This window comes from Ammospiza caudacuta, chromosome 31 (genome assembly GCF_027887145.1).
Source record: "Ammospiza caudacuta isolate bAmmCau1 chromosome 31, bAmmCau1.pri, whole genome shotgun sequence".
In the NCBI taxonomy this organism is placed as follows: domain Eukaryota; kingdom Metazoa; phylum Chordata; class Aves; order Passeriformes; family Passerellidae; genus Ammospiza; species Ammospiza caudacuta.
This window is the reverse complement of record NC_080623.1, coordinates 4,699,757-4,727,353: the sequence shown is the minus strand read 5'-3', so window position 1 is coordinate 4,727,353 and position 27,597 is coordinate 4,699,757. Positions and strand designations below refer to the sequence as shown.

Here is a 27,597-nt window from a genome sequence, read left to right as displayed (position 1 = left end):
GCCATGGAGTGTCCCCAAGCCGTGAGATGTCCCCAAGCCATGGGGATGTCCTGAAGCCATGGAGTGTCCCCAAGTGCGGGGATGTCCCCAGGCCGTGAGATGTCCCCAAGCCATGGAGTGTCCCCAGGCCATGGATGTCCCCAAGCCATGGAGTGTCCCCAGGCCATGGATGTCCCCAAGCCGTGAGATGTCCCCAAGCCATGAGATGTCCCCAAGCCGAGGGTGCTCCTGGGCTGTGGGGTGTCCCCAAGCCATGAGGTTGTCCCCAAGCTGAGGGTGTCCTTGGCCATGGATGTCCCCAAGCTGTGAGATGTCCCCAAGCCGTGGGATGTCCTGAAGCCATGGGGTGTCCCCAGGCCATGGATGTCCCCAGCCCGGGGTGTCCCTGTCACCGTGGGGTCCCCAGCTGTGGATGTCCCCAGCCGTGGATGTCCCCAGCTGTCACCGCAGAGTCCCCAGCACGGGGACAGGACAGGGTGTCCCTGTCACCGCAGGGTCCCCAGCCGTGGGTGTCCCCAGCTGTCACCGCAGAGTCCCCAGCACGGGGACAGGACAGGGTGTCCCTGTCACCGCAGGGTCCCCATCCCGGCTGTCCCCAGCTGTCACCGCAGGGTCCCCAGCCGTGGGTGTCCCTGTCACCGCGGGTCCCCTCAGGCCTCGGAGGCCGCCTGGGGTTTCAGCTGCGCCTTCTCCATGGCGGTGCCGTAGGGCCCCGAGCGCTTGAAGAACCCCAGCTGGGGGGGGGACGGGGACGGGGGGGGGGGGGGGTCAGGGGGACCCCGAAATGTCCCCGGGACCCCCCAGCGCCACCCCCCGTGTCCCTGTGCCCACCCCGGGCTCACCGTGTCCCCTCTGTCCCTCCCTGAAGCCCCCAGCGTGTCCCCAGTGCCCCCCAGTGCCCCCCGTGCCCCCCGAGCTCCTCATGCCCGCCTTGCAGAAGCCCCCAGACCCCTCTGACCCCCCCAAATCCCCCCAGACCCCCTGAAATGCCCCCAAATCCCCCCAGACTCCCTCATATCCCCCCAGAGTCCCCCCAAATGCCACCCAGATCCCACCCAGAGCCCCCAGCCCCACCTTGCAGAGCCCCCCCAAATCCCCTGCAGACCCCCTCAAATCCCCATCAGATCCCCCCAGCCCCACCTTGTAGAGCCCCCAGACCCCTGTGACCCCCCAAACCCCCCCCAGCCCCCCAAAATGCCCCCAGCCCCACCTTGCAGAGCCCCCCCAGCCCCCTGTGACCCCCCAAACCCCCCCAGAGCCCCCAGCCCCACCTTGCAGAGCCCCCCAGACCCCTTTGACCGCCCCCAAACCCCCCCCAGGCCCCCAAAATGCCCCCAGCCCCACCTTGCAGAGCCCCCCCAGCCCCCCCAAACCCCCCCGTTGCCCCCAGCCCCACCTTGTAGAGCCCCCAGACCCCTTTGACCCCTGTGACCCCCCCCAAACCCCCACAGAGCCCCCAGCCCCACCTTGCAGAGCCCCCCCAGACCCTCCCAGCCCCCTGTGACCCCCCCAGCCCCCCCAAACCCCCCCGTTGCCCCCAGCCCCACCTTGTAGAGCCCCCAGACCCCTTTGACCCCTGTGACCCCCCCCAAACTCCCCCCCAATGCCCCCAGCCCCACCTTGCAGAGCCCCCCCAGCCCTCTGTGACCCCCCAAACCCCCCTAGAGCCCCCAGCCCCACCTTGTAGAGCCCCCCAGACCCCTTTGACCCCTGTGACCCCCCCCCAAACCCCCCCCAATGCCCCCAGCCCCACCTTGCAGAGCCCCCCCCAGACCCTCCCAGCCCCCTGTGACCCCCCCCAGCCCCCCCAAACCCCCCGTTGCCCCCAGCCCCACCTTGTAGAGGCCGTAGCAGAGGAGGCCGAGCAGGAGCAGCCCCAGGAGCACGGCCAGGACCACCGCCCACACCGGGACCCCCCCGCCCGCCTCGGGCCGGGCCCGCGACAGCGCCGTCACCACCTGGGGACAGCGACAGCGCCACCTTGTGTCACCCCCGCGCCGCCCAGTGCCACCTGCCTCGGGGCAGGACCTCGCCAGCGCTGTCACCACCTGCCACCCCAGACCCCAGTGTCACCCGCGGTGTCACCCCAAACAGCCCCGTCCCCTCCATGTCCCCTCAGTGTCCCCAGTGTCCCCTCAGTGTCCCCAATGTCCCCTCAGTGTCCCCAGTGTCCCCTCAGTGTCCCCAATGTCCCCTCCGTGTCCCCAGTGTCCCCAATGTCCCCAGTGTCCCCAATGTCCCCAGTGTCCCCTCAGTGTCCCCAGTGTCCCCTCGGTGTCACCTGCAGGCGGTGCCGGGGGTGGCTGTGCGGCCGCACTCTGTAGGGCAGCTGTGACACCCCCAATGTCCCCAGTGTCCCCTCAGAGTCCCCAATGTCCCCATGTCCCCTCAGTGTCCCCTCGGTGTCACCTGCAGGCGGTGCCGGGGGTGGCTGTGCGGCCGCACTCTGTAGGGCAGCTGTGACACCCCCAATGTCCCCAATGTCCCCTCAGTGTCCCCTCAGTGTCCCCAGTGTCCCCTTGGTGTCACCTGCAGGCGGTGCCGGGGGTGGCTGTCCGGCCGCACTCTGTAGGGCAGCTGCAGCACGCGGAACTCGGCGTCACAGCGCAGGGACAGCGGCCACAGCTCCCGCTGGGACAGGGGACAGTGTCGGTGTCACAGGGACACACGGGGACACAGGGACACACGGGGGACAGCGTCAGTGCCACAGGGACACAGGGACAGTGTCAGTGCCACGGGGACACACAGGGGACACATGGGGACAGTGTCAGTGTCACAGGGACACACAGGGGACACACGGGGGACAGTGTCAGTGCCACAGGGACACATGGGGACACAGGGACACACGGGGGACAGCGTCAGTGCCACAGGGACACAGGGACAGTGTCAGTGTCACAGGGACATGGGGACACACAGGGGGACACACAGGGACACAGGGGACACACAGGGGACACAGGGGGACAGTGTCAGTGTCACAGGGACACACAGGGACAGTGTCAGTGTCACAGGGACACACAGGGGACACACAGGGACACACGCGGGACAGTGTCAGTGCCACGGGGACACAGGGACAGTGTCAGTGCCACAGGGACAGTGTCAGTGTCACAGGGACACACAGGGACAGTGTCAGTGTCACAGGGACACATGGGGACACACAGGGACACACGCGGGACAGTGTCAGTGCCACGGGGACACACAGGGACAGTGTCAGTGTCACAGGGACACACGGGGACACACAGGGACACACGGGGGACAGTGTCAGTGCCACGGGGACACAGGGACAGTGTCAGTGTCACAGTGCCACGGGGACACAGGGACAGTGTCAGTGTCACAGGGACATGGGGACACACAAGGACACACAGGGACACAGGGGACACACAGGGGACACACAGGGACAGTGTCAGTGTCACAGGGACACATGGGGACACACAGGGACACAGGGACAGTGTCAGTGCCACGGGGACACACGGGGACAGTGTCAGTGTCACAGGGACACACAAGGGACACGGGGACACACAGGGACACAGGGACAGTGTCAGTGCCACGGGGACACACAGGGGACACACAGGGACAGTGTGAGTGTCACAGGGACACATGGGGACACACAGGGACACAGGGACAGTGTCAGTGCCACGGGGACACACAGGGACACACAGGGACACAGGGGACACACAGGGGACACAGGGGGACAGTGTCGGTGCCACAGGGACACACAGGGACACACAGGGACACAGGGGACACACAGGGGACACAGGGGGACAGTGTCGGTGCCACAGGGACACACAGGGGACACGGGGACACACAGGGACACAGGGACAGTGTCAGTGCCACGGGGACACGTGGGGACATCCCCCCAGTGCCAATGGGACACGCAGGGCACACAGGGGACACAGAGGGGACACGGGGGACAAAGGGGACATCCCGTCAGTGCCACCGTCACTGCCACAGGGACGCACGGGGGACACCCAAGGTCCCTTCATGGGGGGTCCCGGGGGGTCCCGGGGGGTCCCAAGATTCAGGACAGGTTCCGGGGGGCTCCCAGGGACTTTGTGGGGGGTTCCCCGGGAATTTGGGGAGGGTCCCGGGACCCTGAGGGGCTCACGGTGGTCCCAGGGCTGTGTTGGGGTCCCAGGGCTGTTTTGGGGTCCCGGGGGGGGTTCGGAGGGGGGGTCCCGGGATGTTTTGGGGTCCCAGGGCTGTGTTGGGGTCCCAGGGCTATGTTGGGGTCCCAGGGCTGTGTTGGGGTCCCGGGGGGGGTTGGGAGGGGGGGTCCTGGGATGTTTTGGGGTCCCGGGGCTGTTTTGGGGTCCCGGGGGGGGTTCAGAGGGGGGGTCCTGGGATGTTTTGGGGTCCCAGGGCTGTCTTGGGGTCCCGGGGGGGGGGGGCCTGAGTGTTTTGGGGTCCCTGGGGGGGTTTTGGGGTCTCACCTGTCGCGGGGGGGGGCTCCTGATGCGGAAGCTCAGGCGCAGGGTCACGCGCTGCTGCCGCTGCAGCGCCCCCGAGGGGCAGCTCAGCCGGAAACACTCGGCCTCGGGACACACCTGGGCACAGGTGTCACCGCGGGGCACCGCGGCCACCCCCAGAGTCACCACGGCCACCCCCAGGGCCACCACAGGCCACTATGGCCACTCCCAGGGTCACCGCGGGGTCACCATGGGGCACCACGGGTCACCATTGGTCACCTCCGGTCACACCCAGGGTCACCACGGCCACCCCCAGTGTCACCACGGGCCACCGCGGGCCACCACGGCCACCCCCAGAGTCACCACGGCCACCCCCAGGGCCACCACGGGCCACCGCGGGTCACTATGGCCACTCCCGGGGTCACCGTGGGGCACCACGGGGCACCACGGGTCACCATTGGTCACCTCCGGTCACCCCCAAGCCACCCCCGTGTCACCACGGGTCACCCCCAAGCCACCCCCAGGTCATCCCTGGTCACTACTGGTCATCTTCTGTCACCCCTGGTCGCCCTCAATCGCCACTGGTCACTCCTGGGTCACCCCTTGGTCAGCCCCGGTCACCCTTGGTCACCCTTGGTCACTCCTGGGTCACTCCTGGATCACCCCTGGTCACCCCTGGTCACCCTTGGTCACCCCTGGGTCACCCCTGGTCACCCCTGGTCACCCCTGGTCACTCCTGGGTCACCCCTGGTCACCCTTGGTCACTCCTGGGTCACTCCTGGGTCATCCTTGGGTCACCCCCGGGTCACCACTGGTCACTCTTGGTCACTCTTGGTCACTCTGGTCACCCCCCCTGCCACCCCCCGGTGTCACCGCAGCGCCCCCGCCTTGGGGACACTCGGGACAGTCCCGTGGGTGTGGCAGGGGACAAGGGGACAGACAAGGGGACGGTGACACTCACCAGGCTGTCCCCGGTGTCCCCGGTGTCCCGGCGCTGCAGCACGTGGGGACCCGGGCTCTGCTCCCGCTCCTGCAATGGGGACAGGGGACAGCGCTGGGGACAGGGCTGGGGACACGGGGACAGCGCTGGGGACACGGGGACAGCGCTGGGGACAGGGCTGGGGACAGCGCTGGGGACATGGGGACAGCGCTGGGGACAGGGCTGGGGACACGGTGACAGCGCTGGGGACACGGGGACAGCGCTGGGGACAGGGCTGGGGACAGCGCTGGGGACACGGGGACAGGGCTGGGGACAGGGCTGGGGACACGGGGACAGCTCTGGGGACAGCCCTGTGCCAGCCACCCCCGGCACCTCCCAATGTCCCCAGTGCCACCCAGTGTCCCCAATGTCCCCATTGTCCCCACCGTCCCTCGTGTCCCCATTGTCCCCATTGTCCCCATTACCCCCATTGTCCCCCCTGTCCTCAATGTCCCCGCTGTCCCCAATGTTCCCATTATTCCCAGTGTCCCCATTGCCCCCATTGTCCTCCCCCATCCCCAATGTCCCCCCGGTTCCTCCTTGTCCCCATTGTCCCCATTGTCCCTATTGTCCCCATTGTCCCCATTGTCCCCGTTGCCCTCCCTGTTCCCGTTGTCCCCATTACCCCCACTGTCCCCAATGTCCCCATTACCCCCACTGTCCCCCCACTGTCCCCATTGTCCCCCCATTGTCCCCGTTGTCCCTGTTGCCCCCACTGTCCCCACTGTCCCCAATGTCTCCATTGTCCCCAATGTCCCCATTGTCCCCATTACCCCCCCTGTCCCAAATGTCCCCAATGTCCCCAATGTCCCCATTACCCCCCCTGTCCCCACCGTCCCCACTGTCCCCACTGTCCCCATTGTCCCCCCACTGTCCCCGCTGTCCCCACCAGCCCGAGGGGGTCGGTGCCGTGGCTGGCCGTGCAGTTGTGCAGCCCCTCGTGGCCGGTGACGTAGAGCAGGGGGTGGCCGCGGTGGCCCAGGGGACAGCTGAGCTCCAGCGTGCCCTGGCTGATGGCGCCGGGACCCTCGTTCACCACCTGGGGACACGGGGGGACACCGGGTCAGGACATGGGGACACAGGGTCAGGACATGGGGACACGGGGACCCCCAGGGCACTGGGACCCCCGTTCACCACCTGGGGACACGGGGACACTGGGTCAGGACATGGGGACACGGGGTGGGGACATGGGGACAAGGGGTGGGGACACCCCCGGGGCACTGGGACCCTCGTTCACCACCTGGGGACATGGAGGGACACAGGAGGGGACACGGGGTCAGGACATGGGGGGACATGGAGGGACACAGGAGGGGACACGGGGACACGGGGTGGGGACAAGGGGACCCCCAGGGCTCGGGGATGGTGGGACAGCCCTGATTTGGGGACACGGGGACCCGCAGGTGAGGGACCGGGGATCACAGGATTTGGGACATCAGGACACCCAGGGTTGGGGACATCAGGACTCCCAAGTTGGGGACATTGTGACGCCAGGGTTGGGGACACAGAGACCCTGGGATTAGGGACACAGGGACCCCAGGGCTGGGGACATTGTGACCCCGGGGTTGGGGACACAGGACCCCAGGTTGGTGACGTGGGAACCCCAGGGTTGGGCACATGGAGATCACAGGATTGAGGACACAGAGACCCCGGGGTTTGGGGACATTGTGACCCAGGGTTGGGGACACAGTGACCCTGGGATTAGGGACATAGGGACCCCAGGGTTGGGGACACAGAGACCCCGGGGTTTGGGGACACAGGGACCCCAGGTTGGGGACATAGGGACCCCAGGGTTGGGGACACAGAGATGCCCGGGGTTTGGGGACATTGTGACCCGGGCTGGGGACACAGTGACCCCAGGTTTGGTGACATTGTGACCCCCATATTGGGGACACAGAGACCCCGGGCTTGGTGACATTGTGACCCCCATATTGGGGACACAGAGACCCCGGGGTTTGGTGACATTGTGACCCCCATATTGGGGACACAGAGACCCCGGGCTTGGTGACATTGTGACCCCCATATTGGGGACACAGAGACCCCGGGCTTGGTGACATTGTGACCCCCATATTGGGGACACAGAGACCCCGGGGTTTGGGGACATTGTGACCCCCATATTGGGGACACAGAGACCCCGGGCTTGGTGACATTGTGACCCCCATATTGGGGACACAGAGACCCCGGGCTTGGTGACATTGTGACCCTATTGGGGACACAGTGACCCCAGGTTGGGGACATTGTGACCCCCATATTGGGGACACAGAGACCCCGGGGTTTGGGGACATTGTGACCCCCATATTGGGGACACAGTGACCCCAGGTTGGGGACATTGTGACCCAGGGTTGGGGACACAGTGACCCCAGGTTTGGTGACATTGTGACCCCCATATTGGGGACACAGAGACCCCGGGTTGGGGACATTGTGACCCGGGTTGGGGACAGGTGTCCGCGTGTCCCCACCTCGTAGACGTGCTCCACGGGTGGCCCCAGGTCCTGCAGCCGCTGGGGGGGGTCGGGCCCCCACCCCCCCTCGGGGATGGTGACAACGTCGGGCCGGGACACCCTGCGGGGACACCGGGGGGGGGACAGCGCTGTGTGTCACCTCCTGTCACCTCCTGTCCCCTCCTGTCACCTCCGTGTCACCTCCGTGTCACCTCCGTGTCCCCTCCTGTCCCCTCCTGTCACCTCCGTGTCACCTCTGTGTCCTCTGGGTCACCCAACCCACGGTGGACAAGGAGGGGACACTCAGAGCGTTGGGAAGATCTCAGGTGCCCTCGTGTCCCCTGCGTGTCCCCAGTGTCCCCAGGCTGTCCCCATGTCCCCTGTTGATGTCCCCATTGTCACTCACCCCAGCACGGACACCCTCATTGTCCCCATGTCCCCAGTGTCCCCAGTGTGTCCCCATGTCCCCAGTGTCCCCTGTTGGTGTCACTCACCCCAGCACGGACACCCTCGTTGTCCCCATGTCCCCAATGTCCCCAGTGTCCCCATGTCCCCTGGCTGTCCCGAGTGTCCCCAGTATGTCTCCATGTCCCCAGTGTCCCCAGTGTCCCCAGTGTCCCCAGTCGGTGTCACTCACCCCAGCACAGACACCCTCGTTGTCCCAATGTCCCCATGTCCCCAGTGTCCCCTGGCTGTCCCCAGTGTCCCCAATGTCCCCTGTCGGTGTCACTCACCCCAGCACGGACACCCTCGTTGTCCCAATGTCCCCATGTCCCCAGTGTCCCCAGTGTGTCTCCATGTCCCCAGTGTCCCCTGGCTGTCCCCAGTGTCCCCAGTGTCCCCTGTTGGTGTCACTCACCCCAGCACAGACACCCTCGTTGTCCCCATGTCCCCAATGTCCCCAGTGTCCCCTGGCTGTCCCCAGTGTCCCCAGTGTCCCCAGTGTCCCCTGTCGGTGTCACTCACCCCAGCACGGACACCCTCGTTGTCCCAATGTCCCCATGTCCCCAGTGTCCCCAGTGTGTCCCCATGTCCCCAGTGTCCCCAGTGTCCCCAGTGTGTCCCCATGTCCCCAGTGTCCCCAGTGTCACTCACCCCAGCACGGACACCCTCGTTGCCGCCCTCACCGCCAGCGCCACCGGCACCACGGCGCTCTGCGAGTTGTTGGCGTTCTTGCTGCGGGGGGGCGGGGGGGCGTCACGGCCCAGACCCCTCCCCCCAGGGACCCCCGACCCCTTTAGGGACCCCCGACCCCTTTAGGGACCCCCGACCCCATTAGGGACACCCCCAGGGACCCCCGACCCCCTTTAGGGACCCCCGACCCCTTTAGGGACCCCCGACCCCTTTAGGGACTCCCACCCACCTTGGGGACATCAACAGGGATCCCCCAACCCCTTTAGGGTCACCCCTGGGACCCCCACCCAATTTAGGGACACCCCCAGGGACCCCCCCCCCACAATTTGGGGACGTCCCCAGGGTCACGAACCCCCCCCCAAAAAACCTCTGACAGGGACCCCTCCACTCCGGGTGCCCCCCCAGCTCCTGGGACCCCCCCTTGGCTCCCCAAATTGGGGGTGCCACCCCCCCCGTGACCCCCCTAAAATGGGGGTGCCGGGACCTCTGACCCCCCCCCCCCCAAACCCCAAAACTGGAGGTGCCGGGACCCCCCTGATCCCCCCAAACTGGGGGTACCGCTCCCCCCGACCCCCCCGAGTTTGGGGTGCCCCACTGTGCCCCCCATTTTGGGGTGCCCCCCATTTTGGTGTGACGCCATTTCAGGATGCCCCCAATTTCGGGGTGTCGCCATTTCGGGGTGCCCCCATTTCAGGATGCCCCCAATTTTGGGGTGCCGCCAATTCGGGGTGCCGCCATTTCGGGGTGCCCCCCATTTTGGGGTGCCGCCATTTCAGGACGCCCCCAATTTTGGGGTGCCCCCATTTCAGGATGCCCCCATTTTGGGGTGCCCCCAATTTCGGGGTGCCCCCCATTTCAGTATGCCCCCAATTTCGGGGTGCCCCCATTTCAGGGTGCCCCCATTTCAGGATACCCCCATTTCGGGGTGCCCCCATTTTGGGGTGCCCCAATTCAGGATGCCCCCAATTTTGGGGTGCCGCCATTTCGGGGTGCCCCCCCTGTGCCCCCATTTCGGGGTGCCCCCAATTTTGGGGTGCCCCCATTTCGGGGTGCCATCATTTCAGGGTGCCCCCATTTCAGGGTGCCCCAATTTCGGGGTGCCCCCATTTCAGGGTGCCCCAATTTCGGGGTGCCCCCATTTCAGGATACCCCCATTTTGGGGTGCCCCCATTTCAGGATGCCCCCGATTTTGGGGTGCCCCCATTTCGGGGTGCTGCCATTTTGGGGTGCCCCCATTTCGGGGTGCCCCCATTTCAGGGTGCCCCCATTTCGGGGCGCCCCCAGCCCCACCTGCGGATCTGCAGCTCGAACCGGACGCTGCTGCTGTTGTCGCTCAGGTGGGGGAGGGTGAAACGCAGCCCCCCCCAAATCTGTGGGTGGGTGGGGGTCAGCCGGGACCCCCCCCCCCCCCAAACCCCCATAACCCCCCCTAATCCCCCGGAGCCCCCCAAAACCCCCAAAATCTCCCAAATCCCCCCAAAATCCACCCAGACTGCCCTGAACCCCCCAAATCCCCCCAGAACCCTCACAAATCCCCCCCCAAAAGCCCCTCCAGACCCCCCAGACCCCCACAAAACTCAAATCCCCCCCAAGCCCCTCCAAGACTCCCCCAAAACTCCCCCAAAGCCCCTCAAAACCCGCCCAGACCCCCCCCAAAACCCCCCTAAAACCCTCCCAAAGACCCCCCCAAAACCCCCACAAATCCCCCCAAAATACCCCCAAAACCCCCACAAATCCCCCAAACTCCTCCCCAGACCCCCCAAATCCCACTCCGGACTCCCCCAGACCCCCCCAAAGCCCCCAGACCCCCCCCAAAACCCTCCCAAAGAGCCCCACCAAAGTCCCCCAGCCCTCCCCAAATCCCCCCAAACCCTCACAAATGCCCCCCAAAAACGCCCCAAAAACCCATCCAGACCCCCCCCAAAACCCCCCAAATCCCCCTCCAGACCCCCCCAGACCCCCCAAATCCCCCTCCAGACCCCCCTAGATGCCCCAAAGCCCCCAGACCCCCCATAAAACCCCTCCCAAAGCCCCCCAGACCTCCCCAAATCCCGCCAAACCCTCACAAACGCTCCCCCAAAACCCCTCCAGACCCCCCCAAGAACCCCCCCAAACCCCCCCAAATCCCCCCCCAGCCCCCCCCCGAAGCCCCCAGCCCCACTCACGCTGGCCCCCGCCTTCATGGGGTTGCCCAGGTCGCAGACCAGGGGGCTCGAGCCGTTGCCCCCCCCCAGCTCGCAGCTCAGGGCAGAGAAATTCTGGGGAGGGGGACAGAGAGAAATTGGGGGGGGGGGGGTCGGGGGTCAGCGGTGGTGAGTGACCCCCCCCCCCCGGACCCCCAATTCATCCCCCCCCCCCATATCCCCAGACCACCCAAGCCCCCCCCAAATGCCCTCCCCTCAATATCTATGGCCCCCTCCCCACCCTCGGGGTGCCCCCCCTGAACCCCCAAAGCCCCCAAGCCCCCAGACCCAAATGCCTGCAGCCCCCTCCCCACCCTCGGGGTGCCCCCCTGAACCCCCAAAGCCCCCAAGCCCCCACCCCCAAATGCCTGTGACCCCCTCCCCACCTTCGGAGTGCGCCCCCAGCCCCTCCAAACCCCCAGACCCCAATACCCACGGCCCCCTCCCCATCTCCAGTGTGCCCCCCCAGTCCCTCTAAACCCCCCCAAGCCCCCCCAAGCCCCCACCCCCAAATGCCTGTGACCCCCTCCCCACCTTCGGAGTGCCTCCCCAGTCCCCCAAACCCCTCCAAACCCCCAGACCCCAATACCCACGGCCCCCTCCCCCCCCCTGGCGTATCAACACAGCCCCCCCAAGCCCCCACCCCCAAATACCTGGGACCCCCTCCCCACCCTCAGGGTGCCCCCCAGCCCCTCCAAACCCCCCCAAACCCACCCAAACTGACACCCCCCAATACCCACAGCCCCCTCCCCACCGTCACGGTATCAACCCAGGACCCCCAAGCCTCCTCCCCACCTTCAGAGTGCCCCCCCAAAACCCCTCCAAACCCCCAGACCCCAATACCCGCAGCCCCCTCCCCATCTCCAGTGCGCCCCCAGCCCCTCTAAACCCCCCCAAACCCCTCCGAACCCCCAGACCCAAATGCCTGCAGCCCCCTCCCCACCCTCTGGGTGCCTCCCCAGCCCCTCCAAACCCCCCCAAACTCCCTCAAAGCCCTCCAAACCCCCAGACCCCAACACCCGCAGCCCCCTCCCCATCCCTGGGTGCCCCCCGGTGCCCCCTCACCCCGTGGGGCCGCAGCACCCCCGAGTAGAGCGCGCCCGGGGGGGGGCGCAGGTGCAGCTCGGCCTCGTAGGCGCCCCCCTCGCCCACGTTGCGCGCCAGGAACGTCACATTGAGGGGGTTCCTGTCCCCCAGGAACACGGCCCGGCGGTCCCTGGGGACATCGGGGACATCATTGGGGACATCATTGGGGACATCCTAAACCACCCCCAGGAATGTCACATTGAGAGGGTTCCTGTCCCCTGGGGACATCGGGGACACTGGGGACATCGGGGACATCATTGGGGACATCATTGGGGACACTGGGGACATTGGGGACATCATTGGGGACATCCTAAACCACCCCCAGGAACGTCACATTGAGGGGGTTCCTGTCCCCCAGGAACACGGCCCGGCGGTCCCTGGGGACATCATTGGGGACATCATTGGGGACATCACTGGGGACATTGGGGACATCATTGGGGACATCCCCATAGCCCCCCAGGAACAGCGCCCAGTGGTCCCCGGGGACATCGGGGACATTGGGGACATTACCAGGGACATTCACAGAAACCCCCAGGGCCAGCCTGGGCACAGCCACACCTTCCTGGTCCCGCTGTGTCCCCACCCATGTCCCCCCGGTGTCCCCACCCATGTTCCCCCGGTGTCCCCACCCATGTCCCCCCGGTGTCCCCACCCATGTCCCCGGTGTCCCCACCCATGTCCCCGGTGTCCCCCTTACGCGCTGGCCTCGAGCTGCAGGTCGGGCACGCAGACGTTGTCCTCACAGTCCAGCTGGATGTGGGCCTGGGGACACGGGGACAGCACGGGGACATCAGAGGGGACAGCACGGGGGAAAACATGGGGACATCAGAGGGGACACGGGGACAGCAGAGGGGACAGCACAAGGATATCAGAGGGGACAGCATGGGGGACATCAGGGACAGCACGGGGGACAGCATGGGGGCATCAGAGGGGACAGCAGGGACAGCACGGGGACATCAGAGGGGTGATGGGGACATTGGGGACATTGGGGTGATGGCAGACATGGGGGACACAGGGACACTGGGTGGCACAGGGTGACACAGGTGACACACAGGTGACACACAGGGTGACACAAGGTGACATAGGTGACACACAGGGTGACACAGGGTGACACAGGTGACACACAGGGTGACACAGGTGACACACAGGTGACACACAGGTGACACACAGGGTGACACAGGGTGACACAGGTGACACACAGGTGACACACAGGTGACACACAGGTGCCGTACCTTGGCCTCGAGGCGCATGCGCACGGCCGGGGACAGCAGCGGGGACAGCAGGGGTGACACAGGTGACACAGGGTGACACACAGGTGACACAGGTGACACACAGGTGACACACAGGTGACATACCTTGGCCTCGAGGCGCGTGCGCGTGGCCGGGGACAGCAGCGGGGACAGTCCCGGCGGGGGAGGGGACACGGCCGGGTCCAGGGCCAGGCTCAGCGACACCGGGATGGGCGACAGCTTGTCCCGGAACTCAGACTCGTTCTGGGGACATTGGGGACACCGTGGGGACATTGGGGACATTGGGGACACTGACAGGGACAGGGACATGGGGACACCGGGATGGGCGACAGCTTGTCCCGGAACTCGGCTTCGTTCTGGGGACACTGGGGACACCATGGGGACATTGGGGACACCATGGGGAGACCATGGGGACAGCTTGTCCCGGAACTCGGACTCGTTCTGGGGACATTGGGGACACCGTGGGGACACCATGGGGACACCGGGATGGGTGACAGCTTGTCCTGGAACTCGGCTTTGTTCTGGGGACATGGGGACACCATGGGGACTCCATGGGGACAGGGAGGTGACACAAGGGACCCAGAGGTGACAAAGGGGCTACCCAGAGTGACACGGGGGTGACATGAGGGGACCCGGGGCGGTTTTGGGATATTTTGGGCTGTTTGGGGTTTTTGGGCAGTTTTTGGGGCAGTTTTGGGGCAGTTTTTGGGGCAGTTTTTGGGGTATTTTTGGGCAGTTTTTGGGGCTGGTTTTGGGGCAGTTTTTGGGGTATTTTTGGGCAGGTTTTGGGGCAGTTGTTGGGGCAGCTTTGGGGCAGTTTTGGGGCAGTTTTGGGGTATTTTGGGGCAGTTTTGGGGGCAGTTTTTGTGGTATTTTTGGGCAGTTTTTGGGGCTGGTTTTGGGGCAGTCGTTGGGGCAGTTGGAGTATTTTGGGGCAGTTTTGGGGCAGATTTTGGGGCAGTTTTGGGGGTATTTTTGGGCAGTTTTTGGGCAGTTTTGGGGCAGTTTTTGGGGTATTTTTGGGCTATTTTGGAGCAGTTGTTGGGTTTTTGAGGCAGTTTTCGGGGCGGTTTGGGGGCTATTTTCGGGGCAGTTTTTGGGGTATTTTTGCGCAGTTTTTGCGCAGTTTTGGGGGTGTCGGGGCCCCCTTACCCTGAGGAACACGGGCAGCGTGCGGCAGCGCGGGCTCCCCCCGTTGGGCACCTCCAGGCTCAGGTTCCGCGTGGGGGAGGGGGGCGCCCCCCCCCGCGCCCCCCCCCAGGAACAGCGCCCGCCGCGCCCCCCCCGGCCGGGCCCCGTCCACGCTCAGCTCCAGCGCCAGCCCTGGGGACAGCGAGGGGACACAATGGGGACACGTCAGGGACATGGCAGGCACACTGCCCTGGTGTCCCCGTCCTGTCCCCACGGCTGCTGTGCCACCCTCGGGGACATGGGGACACCATGGGGACCCGGCAGGGACAGTCCTGGGGTCCCCGTCCTGTCCCCACGGCTGCTGTGCCACCCTTGGGGACACCGCAGGGACACAGGGACACGACCGCCGGGGTGTCCCCTGGGGTGTCCCCATTTGTCCCCTCCATTGTCCCCGTCCTGCGATGTCCCCTTTGTTCTCTCCATGTCCCCTGTGCCCCCACCATTGTCCCTCCCTTGTCCCCCCCAGCATCCCCTCCCCTGTCCCCCCCAATGTCCCCCATGTCCCCCCCAGTGTCCCCCATGTCCCCCCCAGTGTCCCCCATGTCCCCTCACCGATGGGCCCGGGCAGGTGACGTCCGGAGGCGTTGAGGCAGAAGGTGACATTGATGCTGGGAGGGGACACACAGGGGTGGCACCGTGTGTCCCCTCAGTGTCCCCTCAGTGTCCCCCTCCCGGACACCCAATGACCCAGCAGTGTCCCCAGTTCCCCCTGCAGTGTCCCCAATGCCCTGTCCCCATGTCCCTGGGAATCCCAGTGTCCCTCCCAGTGTCCCCATGTCCCCTCCCGGTGTCCCCCATGTCTTCTCCACTGTCCCCGCCCTGTCCCCAGCTGTCCCTGGTGTCCCCCTGTTGTCCCTGTAGTGTCCCCTCTCTGTCCCCTCCGTGTCCCCTCTCTCTGTCCCCTGCTGTCCCCACAGCTGTCCCCGCTGTCCCCCTGTTGTCCTCACAGTGTCCCTGCAGTGTCCCCCACCGTCCCCTTGCTGTCCCCACCCTGTCCCCTCTTTATCCCCTCCCTGTCCCCTCCCTGTCCCCTCCCTGTCCCCCTGTCACCCACCAGGACACGTGGTGGCCGCTGGCCAGGGCGCAGCCGCGCTCCTCGGGGTTGAACATGGAGGGGACGATGGCCAGGGTGGCGCTGGCGTGGACAATGGGGCGGCCCCTGGGGGGGACAGGTGACAATGGGGACATTGGGGACAATGGGGACATTGGGGACAACGGGGACAACGGGGACATTGGGGACAATGGGGACACTCACCTGTAAACCACGGCCGCGTCCGCCCCGAAGGCGCCAACCAGGAGATCTGTGGGGACGGGGGGGTCACCGAGGGGACACAGGGGGACATTGGGGGGCAGGGGGACATTGGGGGGACATGGGGACAGGGACGGGGACCCAGGGGGGGACAAGGGGGAGTGACACAGGGGATGACAGAAGGTTACAGGGATGACACACAGGTGACACAGGGGTGACACAGGGGTGACACAGGGGTGACACAGGGGTGACACACGGGTGACACACAGGTGACACAGGGGTGACACATGGGGTGACACACGGGTGACACACGGGTGTCCCCGTCCCTCACCCGGGTACCCGTTGTGTGGGGGTGACAGGGGTGACACAGGGGTGACACAGGGGTGACACAGGGGTGACACAGGGGTGACACAGGGGTGACAGGGGTGACACACGGGCGTCCCCGTCCCTCACCCGGGTACCCGTTGTGTGGGGGTGACAGGGGTGACACAGGGGTGACACAGGGGTGACACAGGGGTGACAGGGGTGACACAGGGGTGACACACGGGCGTCCCCGTCCCTCACCCGGGTACCCGTTGCCGTCCAGGTCGCTGTCCCCGCGCAGCGCGGCCCCGAAGAAGTCGGGCTGGCCCCGGGGCGCTCCCGTTCCCCGCAGCACCTGCGCCGGCCGGGGCCGCAGCCCCGCGCCCCCCCCCCCGGAAGATGAACACGAGCCCCCGGCGCCCCTCGGCCCCCAGCGGGGCCCCCACGGCCACGTCTGCGCACGAGGAGGGGGGGGTCAGCGGGGGGGGCACCCCCAAAACCCTCCCGGAGCCCCATAGACCCCCCCATAACCCCCCCCCCGTGCCCCCCCATAAACCCCCTGTAAATCCCCCCAGTTTCCCCCCAATAACCTCCCACTAAACCCTTCCATAACCACCCCATAACCCCCCCCCCCAATTCCCTGTTTCCCCCCCTCTGTCCCCCCGGTACCGTTGTCTCTGTCCCGCTCCCGTTCCCCTCCCGGTACCCCCCACGCTCCCGGTCCCCTTGCCCCCCCCCGGTCCCGGTGCCCCCCCCCGTTCCGGTACCGTTGTATCCGTCCCGGTCCCGTTCCCCTCCGGGTACCATTATTTCCCCCCGGTACCATTGTAGCCCGCCCCAGGTCCGGGTCCTGTTTCCCCCCCCCCCCCGGTCCCGTTCCCTCCCCCCGGTACCATTTCCCTGCCCCGTTCCCCGTTCCGGTACTGTTGTATCTGTCCCGGTACCGTTCCCCCCCCCCCCCCCCGGTCCCGGTATCGTTGTATTCGTCCCGGTCCAGGTCCCTCCCAGTACCATTGTAGCCCCCCCCATTCCCGGTACCGTTGTTCCCCCCCGTTGCCGGTACCGTTGTATCCGTCCCGGTCCAGGTCCCTGTGCCCCCCACCCCCGTTCCCGGTACCATTGTAGCCCCCCCCGGTCCCGGTCCCGTTGTATCTGTCCCGGTCCCGTCCCCCCCCCCGGTACCATTGTCCCCCCCCCACCCCCGTTCCCGGTACCATTGTATCCCCCCCCCCGTTGCCAGTACCGTTGTATCCGTCCCGGTCCCCGTTCCCCCCCCCGTTCCCGGTACCATTGTAGCCCCCCCCCCGGTGCCGGTACCGTTGTATCCGTCCGGTCCCGTTCCCCCCCCGTTCCCGGTACCATTGTATCCCCCCCCCATTGCCAGTACCGTTGTATCCGTCCCGGTCCCGTTCCCCCCCCGTTCCCGGGTACCATTGCAGCCCCCCCCCGGTGCCGGTACCGTTGTATCCGTCCCGGTCCAGGTCGCCGAGCGCGGCGATGGCGCTGCCGAACCGCCCGAACTCGTGCGTGCCCGTGAGGGCGGCGGGGGCGGCGGGCGGGGCCCCCCCCCCGCTGCAGGTACAGGTACACGCGGCCCAGCTCCCCGCGCCCCCCCCGCGGCGCCGTTGGTACGGGCCATGAACAGCGGGGCCCCCACCAGCAGGTCCGTGAGTCTGGGGGGGCACGGGGGGGGCACACAGTGAGTTTGGGGGGGGTCACTGAGCCATTGGGGGGGGTCACTGAGCCATTTGGGGGGGGCACACGGTGAGTTTGGGGGGTACAGAGTGAGCTGGGGGGCCCCCACCAGCAGGTCTGCGAGTCTGGGGGGGCACACAGTGAATTTGGGGGGGGTCACTGAGCCATTTGGGGGGGGCATACAGTGAATTTGGGGGGGGTCACTGAGCCATTTGGGGGAGCACGGGGGGGTTCAGGGTGAGTTTAGGGGGGGCACTGAGCCATTGGGGGAGTCACTGAGTCATTTGGGGGGGTACACGGTGAGTTTGGGGGGTACAGAGAGAGCTTGGGGGGCCCCCACCAGCAGGTCCGTGAGTCTGGGGGGGCCACTGAGTGAGTCTGGGGGGGGCACTGAGCCATTTAGGGGGGGCACGGGCTGAGTTTGGGGGTGCACTGAGCACTTTTGGGGGGCACTGGGGGGGCCCCCCGAGTGACTTTTGGGGGTGAGGGAGGGGGCACAGAGCAATTTTGGGGGGCACTCCTGGGGCACGGAGCCATTTGAGGGGTCCCGGGGGGTCCCAGGGCTCCCAGGGGGGGTTCCTGGGGGTCCCGGGGGTTCCCAGGGGTGTCCCGGGGGTCTCAGGGGGGTCCCAGGGGGGTCCCGGGGGTGTCCTGGGGGTCCCAGGGGGGTCTCTATCAGGGGGTCCCGGGGGTCCCTCACCCATCGTTGTTGACATCGGTGGCGGCCACGGCGTAGCCAAAGTACGAGGCCATCTGGGGGGGGGGGGGGGGGGGAGGGGACAAAACGGGGTGAGGAGGGGCCAGAACGACACCCCCCCCCCCCCCCAAATTCTGTGTATCCCCCCCACCCTTCCATGGGGACCCCACACCCCATTTTAGAGCCCCCCCCCCCATTTGAAACCCCCTTCCCCCCTCCCTGGGTGTCCCCCCCACTCCCCACCTCGGGTCCCTTTTGGGACCCCCCAAATCCCCCCAGAATCCCCCAGGTCCCTCCCAGGACCACCCAGACCCCCCCCCCAAGACACCCCCAGGACCCCCCAAGACCCCCAAATCCCCCCCAGACCCCCCCGTCCTCACCTGCTCCCCCGAGAAGTTGTACAGGGACTTCATGTTGGTGCCATTGAGGATGGTGACCTGGGGACACCGAGGGGACACCGAGGGGACACTGAGCCAGCGGGGGGGGGGGGGACACGGGCACTGTGACCCCCCCCCAGTGTCCCCCCAATGTCCCCTTTGTGTCCCCCCCGTGTCCCCAGTGTCTTCCTTGTGTTCCCCCCTATGTCCCCTCCATGTCCCCTTTGTGTCCCCTTTGTGTCCCCTTTGTGTCCCCTTTGTGTCCCCCCGTGTCCCCTCCATGTCCCTTGTGTCCCCTTTGTGTCCCCTTTGTGTCCCCCCCGTGTCCCCAGTGTCTTCCTTGTGTTCCCCCCATGTCCCCTCCATGTCCCCTTTGTGTCCCCTTTGTGTCCCCTTTGTGTCCCCTTTGTGTCCCCTTTGTGTCCCCCCCGTGTCCCCTCTTACGTAGCCGTAGGTGAGGTTGCCCTTGGGGACACCGGCCACGAAGTCTGTTGGGGACAAAGGGACAAAGAAGGGACACTGTCAGGTGTGGCCAGGGGTGGCCGTGCCACCCTCGCGTGTCACCCGCTGTCACCCACCTTGCGTGGTGTCACCGCTGAACTCCCCGACTGTCACCGAGTAACCTGGGGGGGGGGGAGAGAGAGAGAGTGTCACCTGCGTGTCACCCATGTGGCTGTCCCCGGTGTCCCCAATGTCCCCAATGTGTCCCCAGTGTCCCCAATGTCCCCAAGTGTCACCCATGTAGCTGTCGTCGTGGCTGGGCTCCGCCTGGCGCGTCTGGAGCTGTCCCTGTGTCCCCGTGTCCCCATGTCCCCAGTGTCCCCAATGTCCCCAATGTCCCTGTGTCCCTGTGTCCCTGTGTCCCCCAGCTGTCCCCAATGTCCCCAATGTGTCCCAATGTCCCCAAGTGTCACCCATGTAGCTGTCGTCGTGGCTGGGCTCCGCCTGGCGCGTCTGGAGCTGTCCCGGCACCTCCTGGATCAGGTACTCGGGGAAGTTCCCGGCCGTGATCTGCTCCTGGGTGGCCGACATCACCTGCCCTGGGGACAGGGGACACCTCAGCATGGCTGGGGACACCGGGGACAATGGGGACACTGCCCGGGGACACCTCACACCGACATCACCTGCCCTGGGGACAGGGGACACCTCAGCATGGCTGGGGACACCGGGGATACTGCCTGGGGACACCGGGGACACCCCATCACCTGCCTTGGGGACAGGGGACACCTCAGCATGGCTGGGGACACCGGGGACACCCCATCACCTGCCCTGGGGACAGGGGACACCTCAGCACCTTTGGGGACAGGGACAGGGAAAACAGGCAGGGGACAGGGAGGGGACAGGGGACGGGGTGGGCAGTGGGGACACACAGGGGGGAGTGGGGGACAAGCAGAGGACAGGGGGACAGGTAGGGGACACACAGGGGACAGTGGGGGACACCCAGGGGACAATGGCGACACCCAGGGGACAGCCCGGGTGGGGCGGGGGTCTCACCTTGCCAGAAGAAGCTGCCGGGCCCCCCCAGGAGCACCCGCCCGGTCTGCAGAGACACCGGGACCCCCCCTCAGTGGGGCTGGACCCCCAAAATCCCCCCAAAACCAACACAGGACCCCCCCTCAGCGGGGCTGGACCCCCAAAACCCCCCCAAAACCAACACAGGACCCCCCCTCAGCGGGGCTGGACCCCCAAAACCCCCCCAAAACCAACACAGGACCCCCCCTCAGCGGGGCTGGACCCCCAAAACCCCCCCGAGATCCCCCCTGAACCCCCCTGAACCCCCCAATCCCCGAACACCCCATGAACCCCTCCCTGGACTCCTCCGAACCCGCCCGGGACCCCCCAAAAACCCCAACCCCCCCATGAATCCCCCACGAACCCCTCCAAAGCCACCCGGGACCCCCCGTGAACCCCAACAGAACCCCCCCAGGACCCCCCCAAACCCCACAGGACCCCCCGAAAAACCCCAACCTGAACCAGGAGACCCCCAAAACCCCCCCAAAACCCCCCCAAAATTCCCCCTAGGACCCCTCGAAAAACCCCAACCTGAACCAGGAGCCCCCCCAAAAACCCCCCAGAACCACCCCAAAACCCCCCCAAAATCCCCCCCAGGACCCCCCGAAAAACCCCAACCTGAACCAGGAGCCCCCCCAAAACCCCCCAGAACCACCCCAACCCCAAATTCCCCCAAAATCCCCCCCCAGGACCCCCCGAAAAACCCCAACCTGAACCAGGAGCCCCCCCAAAACCCCCCAGAACCACCCCAAAACCCCCCAAAATCCCCCCCAGGACCCCCCGAAAATCCCCAACCTGAAGCAGGAGCCCCCCCAAAAACCCCCCAGAACCACCCCAAAACCCCCCCAAAACCCCCCCAAAATCCCTCCCAGGACCCCCCGAAAATCCCCAACCTGAAGCAGGAGCCCCCCCAAAAACCCCCCAGAACCACCCCAAAACCCCCCAAAATCCCTCCCAGGACCCCCCGAAAATCCCCAACCTGAAGCAGGAGCCCCCCCAAAAACCCCCCAGAACCCCCCAGAACCACCCCAAAACCCCCCCAAAACCCCCCCAAAATCCCTCCCAGGACCCCCCGAAAAACCCCAACCTGAAGCAGGAGCCCCCCAAAAACCCCCCAGAACCCCCCAGAACCACCCCAAAACCCCCCAGAATCACCCCAAAACCCCCCCAAAAGCCCCCCAAGGACACGCCGAAAAACCCCAACCTGAACCAGGAGCCCCCCCAAAAACGCCCCCAGGACCCCCCAGGACCCCCCCAGTCCCACCTGTGTGAAGTCGGCGCTGAAGCCCCCCTGGCAATAGCCCTGCCCGGCCGCCGAGTTCAGGTCTGGGGGGACACGGGGGGGGTCAGGGGGTCCCGGGGGTGTCACCCCCTCCCCAAAGACCAGGCAGGGCTTGGGGGAACCCAAGGGGTCTGGGGGACACAGAGCTCTGGGGGTTTTGGAGAGTTTTTTGGGGGGGTTTTGGGGTGGTTTGGGGGTTTTTGGGATGTTTTGGGGTCCCACCTGAGCGGCGGGAAGGACTGGGGGTGTTGGAGGGTTTTTTGGGGGGGGTTTTGGGGCGGTTTTGGGGGTTTTTGGGGCGGTTTTGGGGTCCCACCTGAGCGGCGGGGAGGACTGGGGGTTTTGGAAGGTTTTGGTTGTTTTTTTTTTGGGGGTGTTGGATTTTGGGGTGGTTTTGGGCGTTTTTGGGGTCCCACCTGAGCGGCGGGGAGGACAGGGGGTCTTTGGGGTGTTTTGGGTGGTTTTGGGGGGGTTTAGGGCAGTTTTTGGGGTCCCACCTGAGTGGCAGGGAGGACAGGAGCTCCCGGGGGGTTTGGGGGGTTTTTGGGCAGTTTTGGGTCCCACCTGAGCAGCAGGGATGACAGGGGTTTTTGGAGTGGTTTTGGGGTGGTTTTGGGGTGGTTTTGGGTCCCACCTGAGCGGCAGGGATGACAGGGGGTTTTGGGGTGGTTTTGGGGTGTTTTTGGGGGTTTTTGGGGCAGTTTCGGGTCCCACCTGAGCGGCAGGGATGACAGGGGGTTTGGGGGTGGTTTTGGGGTGGTTTTGGGGTAGTTTCGGGTCCCACCTGAGCGGCAGGGCGCGTACTCCACGAACTTGGAGAAGTTGCCCAGGGACAGGAAGCAGGAGCCCACCGGCTCCCGCGCCCCCCCCTCCTCCTTGGGGGGGCTCCAGCTGTACAGGGGGGCGCACGCCTGGGGGGGGGCACAAAGGGGAGGGGGGCACCGCGGGGTCACCACACGGTGTGCCCGGTGTGCCCCGGTGTCCCCAGGGGTGTCCCCAATGTCACCGTACCAGGATGGAGCCGTTGTGTCCCCAATGTCCCCCATGCCCCTCCAGTGTCCCCGGTGTCCCCATACCAGGATGGAGCCGTTGTGTCCCCCCCGGTGTCCCCAGTGGTGTCCCCAATGTCCCCATTGGTGTCCCCATACCAGGATGGAGCCGTTGTGGGCCCTCACGGTGGCCCCAGTGTCCCCAATGTCCCCAATGTCCCCATTGGTGTCCCCAAGGTACCAGGATGGAGCCGTTGTGGGCCCTCACGGTGGCCCCAGTGTCCCCCCAATGTCCCCAATGTCCCCAATGTCCCCATTGGTGTCCCCAAGGTACCAGGATGGAGCCGTTGTGGGCCCTCACGGTGGCCCCAGTGTCCCCCCAATGTCCCCAATGTCCCCAATGTCCCCAATGTCCCCAAGGTACCAGGATGGAGCCGTTGTGGGCCCTCACGGTGGCCCCGAACCACTGCAGGGATTTGAACTCCACGGGCTCGGCGCCGTCGCTGCTGTTGCCCCCAAAGTCGTGGGTGCGGGTCCCTGGGGGGGGCACAGGGGTCAGGGGACCCCCAGGGACCCCCCCAGCCACCCCCACCCCCCCCCACTGTGCCCCCCAAGCCCCCCCTGGATCCCCCCCCCATCCCCAGGTTGATCATTAACGGAGCCAAGGCCATCGGGGGGTGGGGACAGCGACAGCGACAGCGACGGGGGACGGTGACACGGTGACACGGTGACACAGTGACACGGTGACACGGTGACACCGAGCTGCCCGGGGGCGTCCTGGGGGTCTCTGGGTGCCACCGCTGTGGCTCTGTCCCCTGGGGGTGTCCCCAACCCTGTCCCCACATGCCAGACCCCCTTCTTTGTCCCCATTCCTGTCCCCCGCCCACGGCCTGGGACTGTCCCTGTTCCTGGGGTTTGTCCCTGTCCCTGTTCCTGGGGGTCCTGTCCCTGTCCCTGTCCCTGTCCCCATTCCTGGGGCTCCTGACCCTGTCCCCATCCCCATTCCTGGGGCTTTGTCCCTGTTCCTGTCCCCATTCCTGGGGGTCCTGTCCCTGTCCCCATACCCTGGGAATTTGGTCCTGTCCCAGTCCCAATTTCTGGGGGTTTGTCCCTGTCCCTGTCCCTGTCCCCATTCCTGGGGCTCCTGACCCTGTCCCCATCCCCATTCCTGGGGCTTTGTCCCTGTCCCTGTCCCTGTCCCCATACCCTGGGAGTTTGGTCCTGTCCCAGTCCCAGTTTCTGGGGGTTTGTCCCTGTCCCTGTCCCCATTCCTGGACGTCCTGACCCTGTCCCTGTCCCCATCCTCGTTCCTGAGTGGAGCTGTCCCTGTCCCCATTCCCTGGGGGTCTCCAGTCCCCTCCACATGTCCCCCCCATTCCAGGTGAGTCTCATTCCCCCCTCCACGTCCCCCCAAGTCCCCGTGTCCCCAGTGCCCCCCCCCGGTGTCCCCAGGTGTCCCCGGTGTCCCCAGGTGTCCCCGGTGTCCCCAGGTGTCCCTGGTGTCCCCTCACCGATGTGGTCGAAGTCGATGGGGGCGCAGGCGCCGCCCTGGGGGGGCCAGGGGCAGTGGAACACGGCGCCCCCCTGAGTCACGTTGGGCTGGCTCGTGTTGGCCTTGGGGGCGCCCACCAGGACGCTGACACTGGGGGGGACACGGGGGGGGGGGTGGTGACACCGCGGGGACACCGCGCTTGTCACCCGCGGGGCACCGGGGGGGCCGCAAGGCCGTGCCTGGGCCCCCCCCCCCCAGATGTTCGGGACCCCCCCGGATGTTCGGGACCCCCCCAGATGTTCGGGACCCCCCCCCCCAGGTGTTCGGGATCCCCCGAGCCCCCCCCAGAGCCCCCCGGGGGCAGCTCCCGGCTCCGGTTACAGGAAACGCTCCGGGCTCGGGGCAGGGGGGCCCGGGACCCCCGGCGGGGCCGGCGCGGGGGGGACACCGGGGAACACCGGGGGGACACCGGCGGGACACGGGGGGACCGGGCTCGGCCCCGCTGGGACCCCCCGGACGGGCCGGACCCTCCCGGTTCCCGTTCCCGGCCCCGCTTCCTGCCTCCCATTCCCGGCTCCCGTCCCGGTTCCGATTCCGGTGTCCCATTCCCGTCCCCGCTGCCCCGGCCCGGTCCCCGTTCCCGCCCCGCTCCCCGGCTCCCTCAGCCCCGTCCCGCTCCCGGTCACACTTTCGGTCCCGGTTCGCACTTCCCGTTCCCGTTCCCGCCGCCCCCGCCCGTTCCCGTTGGCCCTTCCCATTCCCGGTGCCGCTGTCCCGTTCCCGTTATCCCGCTCCGGGGCCGGCCCTCCGAGCCCCGCCCCGCTCCGCGGCCGCTCCCCGTCCCACCGGGGCCGCTCCCGCTCCCGGTGCCCGGTTCCCGTCCCTCTCCCGGCCCCGTCCCTCGGTCCCTCCGTCCCTCGGTCCGTCCGTTCCCGTCCCCGCCGCCCCCGCCCCGTCCCGTCCCGGTTCCCCGCGGGCGCTCCCGGTTCCCGGCGCGGTTCCCGTCCCGGCGGTGCCGCTCCCGGTTCCCGGCTCCCGGTTCCCCGTTCCCCGCTCGGTTCCCGGTTCCCGGCCCGGTTGCCGGTACCTGCGGGGCTCGGGCAGGTAAAAGTCCAGCGCGAAGCCGAAGAAGGAGCCGGGGGCCCCGCGGAACACCACGGGCCGCGACGCCTCCAGGTTGAAGGCGGCGACCGGCGGGAGCAGCAGCGGCAGCAGCAGCGGCAGCGGCACCGGGAGCGGCACCGGCAGCGCCACGCGGGGCCCGCAGCGGCGGCGGGGCCGGGCCGGGGCCGGGGCCGGGGCCATGGCGCTCGGGGCTGCCCGGGCTCGGCGCTGCTCCCGCTCCGAGTCCCCTCGGAAAGTGCCCGGGGGGGGCCCGGGGCCGCCCCGCCCCGCCGTGACTCACCGGGGAGGAGCCTGAGCCCCGCCGGGCACCGGCACCGGCACCGGGGACACCGGGGGGAGCGGGACGCGATGGGGATAAGGGACAGGAGGGACGGGGGCACCCCGAGGGGAGCGGGGCGGAGCGGGGACAGCCCGGGGACAGAGGGGACAGCGGGCACGGGGACACCCCGGGGACACCCCGGAGACACCGGGACACGCCGAGGACAAGGGACAGAGGGGACAGCGGGCACGGGGACACCCCGGGGACACCGGGACAACCTGGAGACACCGGGACAGAAAGGGCAGGGACACCCCGGGGACACCGGGACACTCCAAGGACACCGGGACATCAGGGAATGGGACACCCAGGGGACAGCGGCACAGAAGGGAATGGGACACCCCGGGGACACCGGGACAGAAAGGACAGGGACACCCCGGGGACACCGGGACACTCCAAGGACACCGGGACACCCTGGGACAGCCCGGGGCCGTGGGGACATCAGGGATGGGGACACCTGAAGGACACCCGAGGGACATCAGGGACACCCTGAGGGCAACGGGACAGTGGGGATGGGGACACCCGAAGGGCACAGGGACGCCTTGGGACAGCGGGACACCGGAATGTGAGGGACATGAGGGACACTGGGACACAGGGATGTGAGGGACAGGGACACTGGGACATGAGGGACACTGGGATGTGAGGGACAGGGACATGAGGGACACTGGGACACTGGGACACTGGGACACCGGGGTACGGGGACACGGGGGTTTCTGGGACATTCTGGGGACACTGGAACACAGGACACCGTGTGGGGACACGAGCGGGACAGGCACAGGGGACACGGGGGGACACTGCAGGGCAGGACACGGGGGACAGGAGCGGGCCAGGCCAGGGGGTGGCAGGGCCGGGGACACCGAGGGAGGAAGGGGACAGGGCGGGGGACATGGGGCGAGGAAGGGGACACCGAGGGAGAAGGGGACACGGAGGGAGGAAGGGGACACCGAGGGAGGAAGGGGACACCGCGGGGGACGGGGGGGGGCCGGATCCCGGCGCCGCTTCCTGGAAGGGAAGAGCGGAAACGGGGCCGGGGCCGGGGCCGTTCCCACGGAGGGGTGGGACCCCCCCGGGGGGACACGGGAGGGGGGGCAGGACCCCCATGGAGGGGGGGGGACAGGACCCCCGGGGGGGGACACGGCGCTGGCACCTCCGTGGGGGCACATGAGGGGACAGTGGGACCCCCCCCCCCAGAGGGGACACGCGGGGACACGCGGGGACACCCCCGGCCCCGTGCGGGGCGCGTGGCCGCGTGTGCAAGGGGGGGGGGGGCGGGGGCGTGCGCAGGGGGCGTGCGCGGGGGTGGGAGTGTGCAAGGGGGCGGGGGGCGTGCGCAGGGGGCGCGCAGGGGCCGGGGTCGGGGGCCTCGCCCGGCAGCCGCCGCATTCCAGCGCCGCTGAGGCAACGGCGGCCGCGCAGCTGGGCCGGGCCCGGGGGGCTCCGGGGGGCTCGGGGGGACACCTGGGGACACCCCCGGGGACATCCCCGGGGACACCCCCGGGGACCCCCCAGGGCAGCGCCGGCCGTGCCCGGGGTGGGGGTGGTGGCACGGGGGGCGGGTTTGTCCCCGCTGTCCCCGCTGTCCCCGCTGTCCCCTGTGCCCGCCGTGCCCCTCTGGGGACAATGGGGACGTTTCCGTGCCCGGGGGGAAGTGGCGGGCGGGAGGGGGAACAATGCCCTGGCGCCGGGGCCTTTCCTGCCCCGCACCGGGCCCGGGCACACGCGGGCGGTGGCACCGAGATCGCGGGTGGTGACACTGGGACCGCGTGTGGTGACACTGGGACCGTGTGAACACGCGTGTGGTGACACGGTGACCGTGTGTGGTGACACTGGGACCGTGTGAACACGCGTGTGGTGACACCGTGACCGTGTGAACACGCGTGTGGTGACACGGTGACC

At 67.5% G+C, this 27,597-nt stretch overlaps 1 protein-coding gene across 1 annotated transcript; it reads right to left on the bottom strand.

The window, feature by feature from the left end:
• Nucleotides 1-632: 632 nt before the first annotated feature.
• Nucleotides 633-25,570, bottom strand: ITGA5 (integrin subunit alpha 5). The gene is given in 35 exon segments (XM_058822039.1): nt 633-734; nt 1,836-1,958; nt 2,530-2,631; nt 4,428-4,541; nt 5,365-5,433; nt 6,272-6,421; nt 7,839-7,941; nt 8,916-8,996; nt 10,245-10,324; nt 11,120-11,212; nt 12,195-12,274; nt 12,277-12,353; nt 12,921-12,985; nt 13,579-13,716; nt 14,626-14,724; nt 14,726-14,796; nt 15,217-15,272; nt 15,719-15,823; nt 15,920-15,965; nt 16,478-16,610; nt 16,612-16,670; nt 17,676-17,779; nt 17,781-17,836; nt 17,838-17,889; nt 18,612-18,664; nt 18,989-19,045; nt 19,430-19,473; nt 19,564-19,608; nt 19,900-20,025; nt 20,480-20,525; nt 21,762-21,823; nt 22,564-22,690; nt 23,193-23,305; nt 24,280-24,410; nt 25,348-25,570. Coding segments are annotated over 35 exon segments (3,162 nt in total). The 5' UTR covers nt 25,566-25,570; the 3' UTR covers nt 633-650.
• Between the last annotated feature and the right edge of the window lie 2,027 nt (nt 25,571-27,597).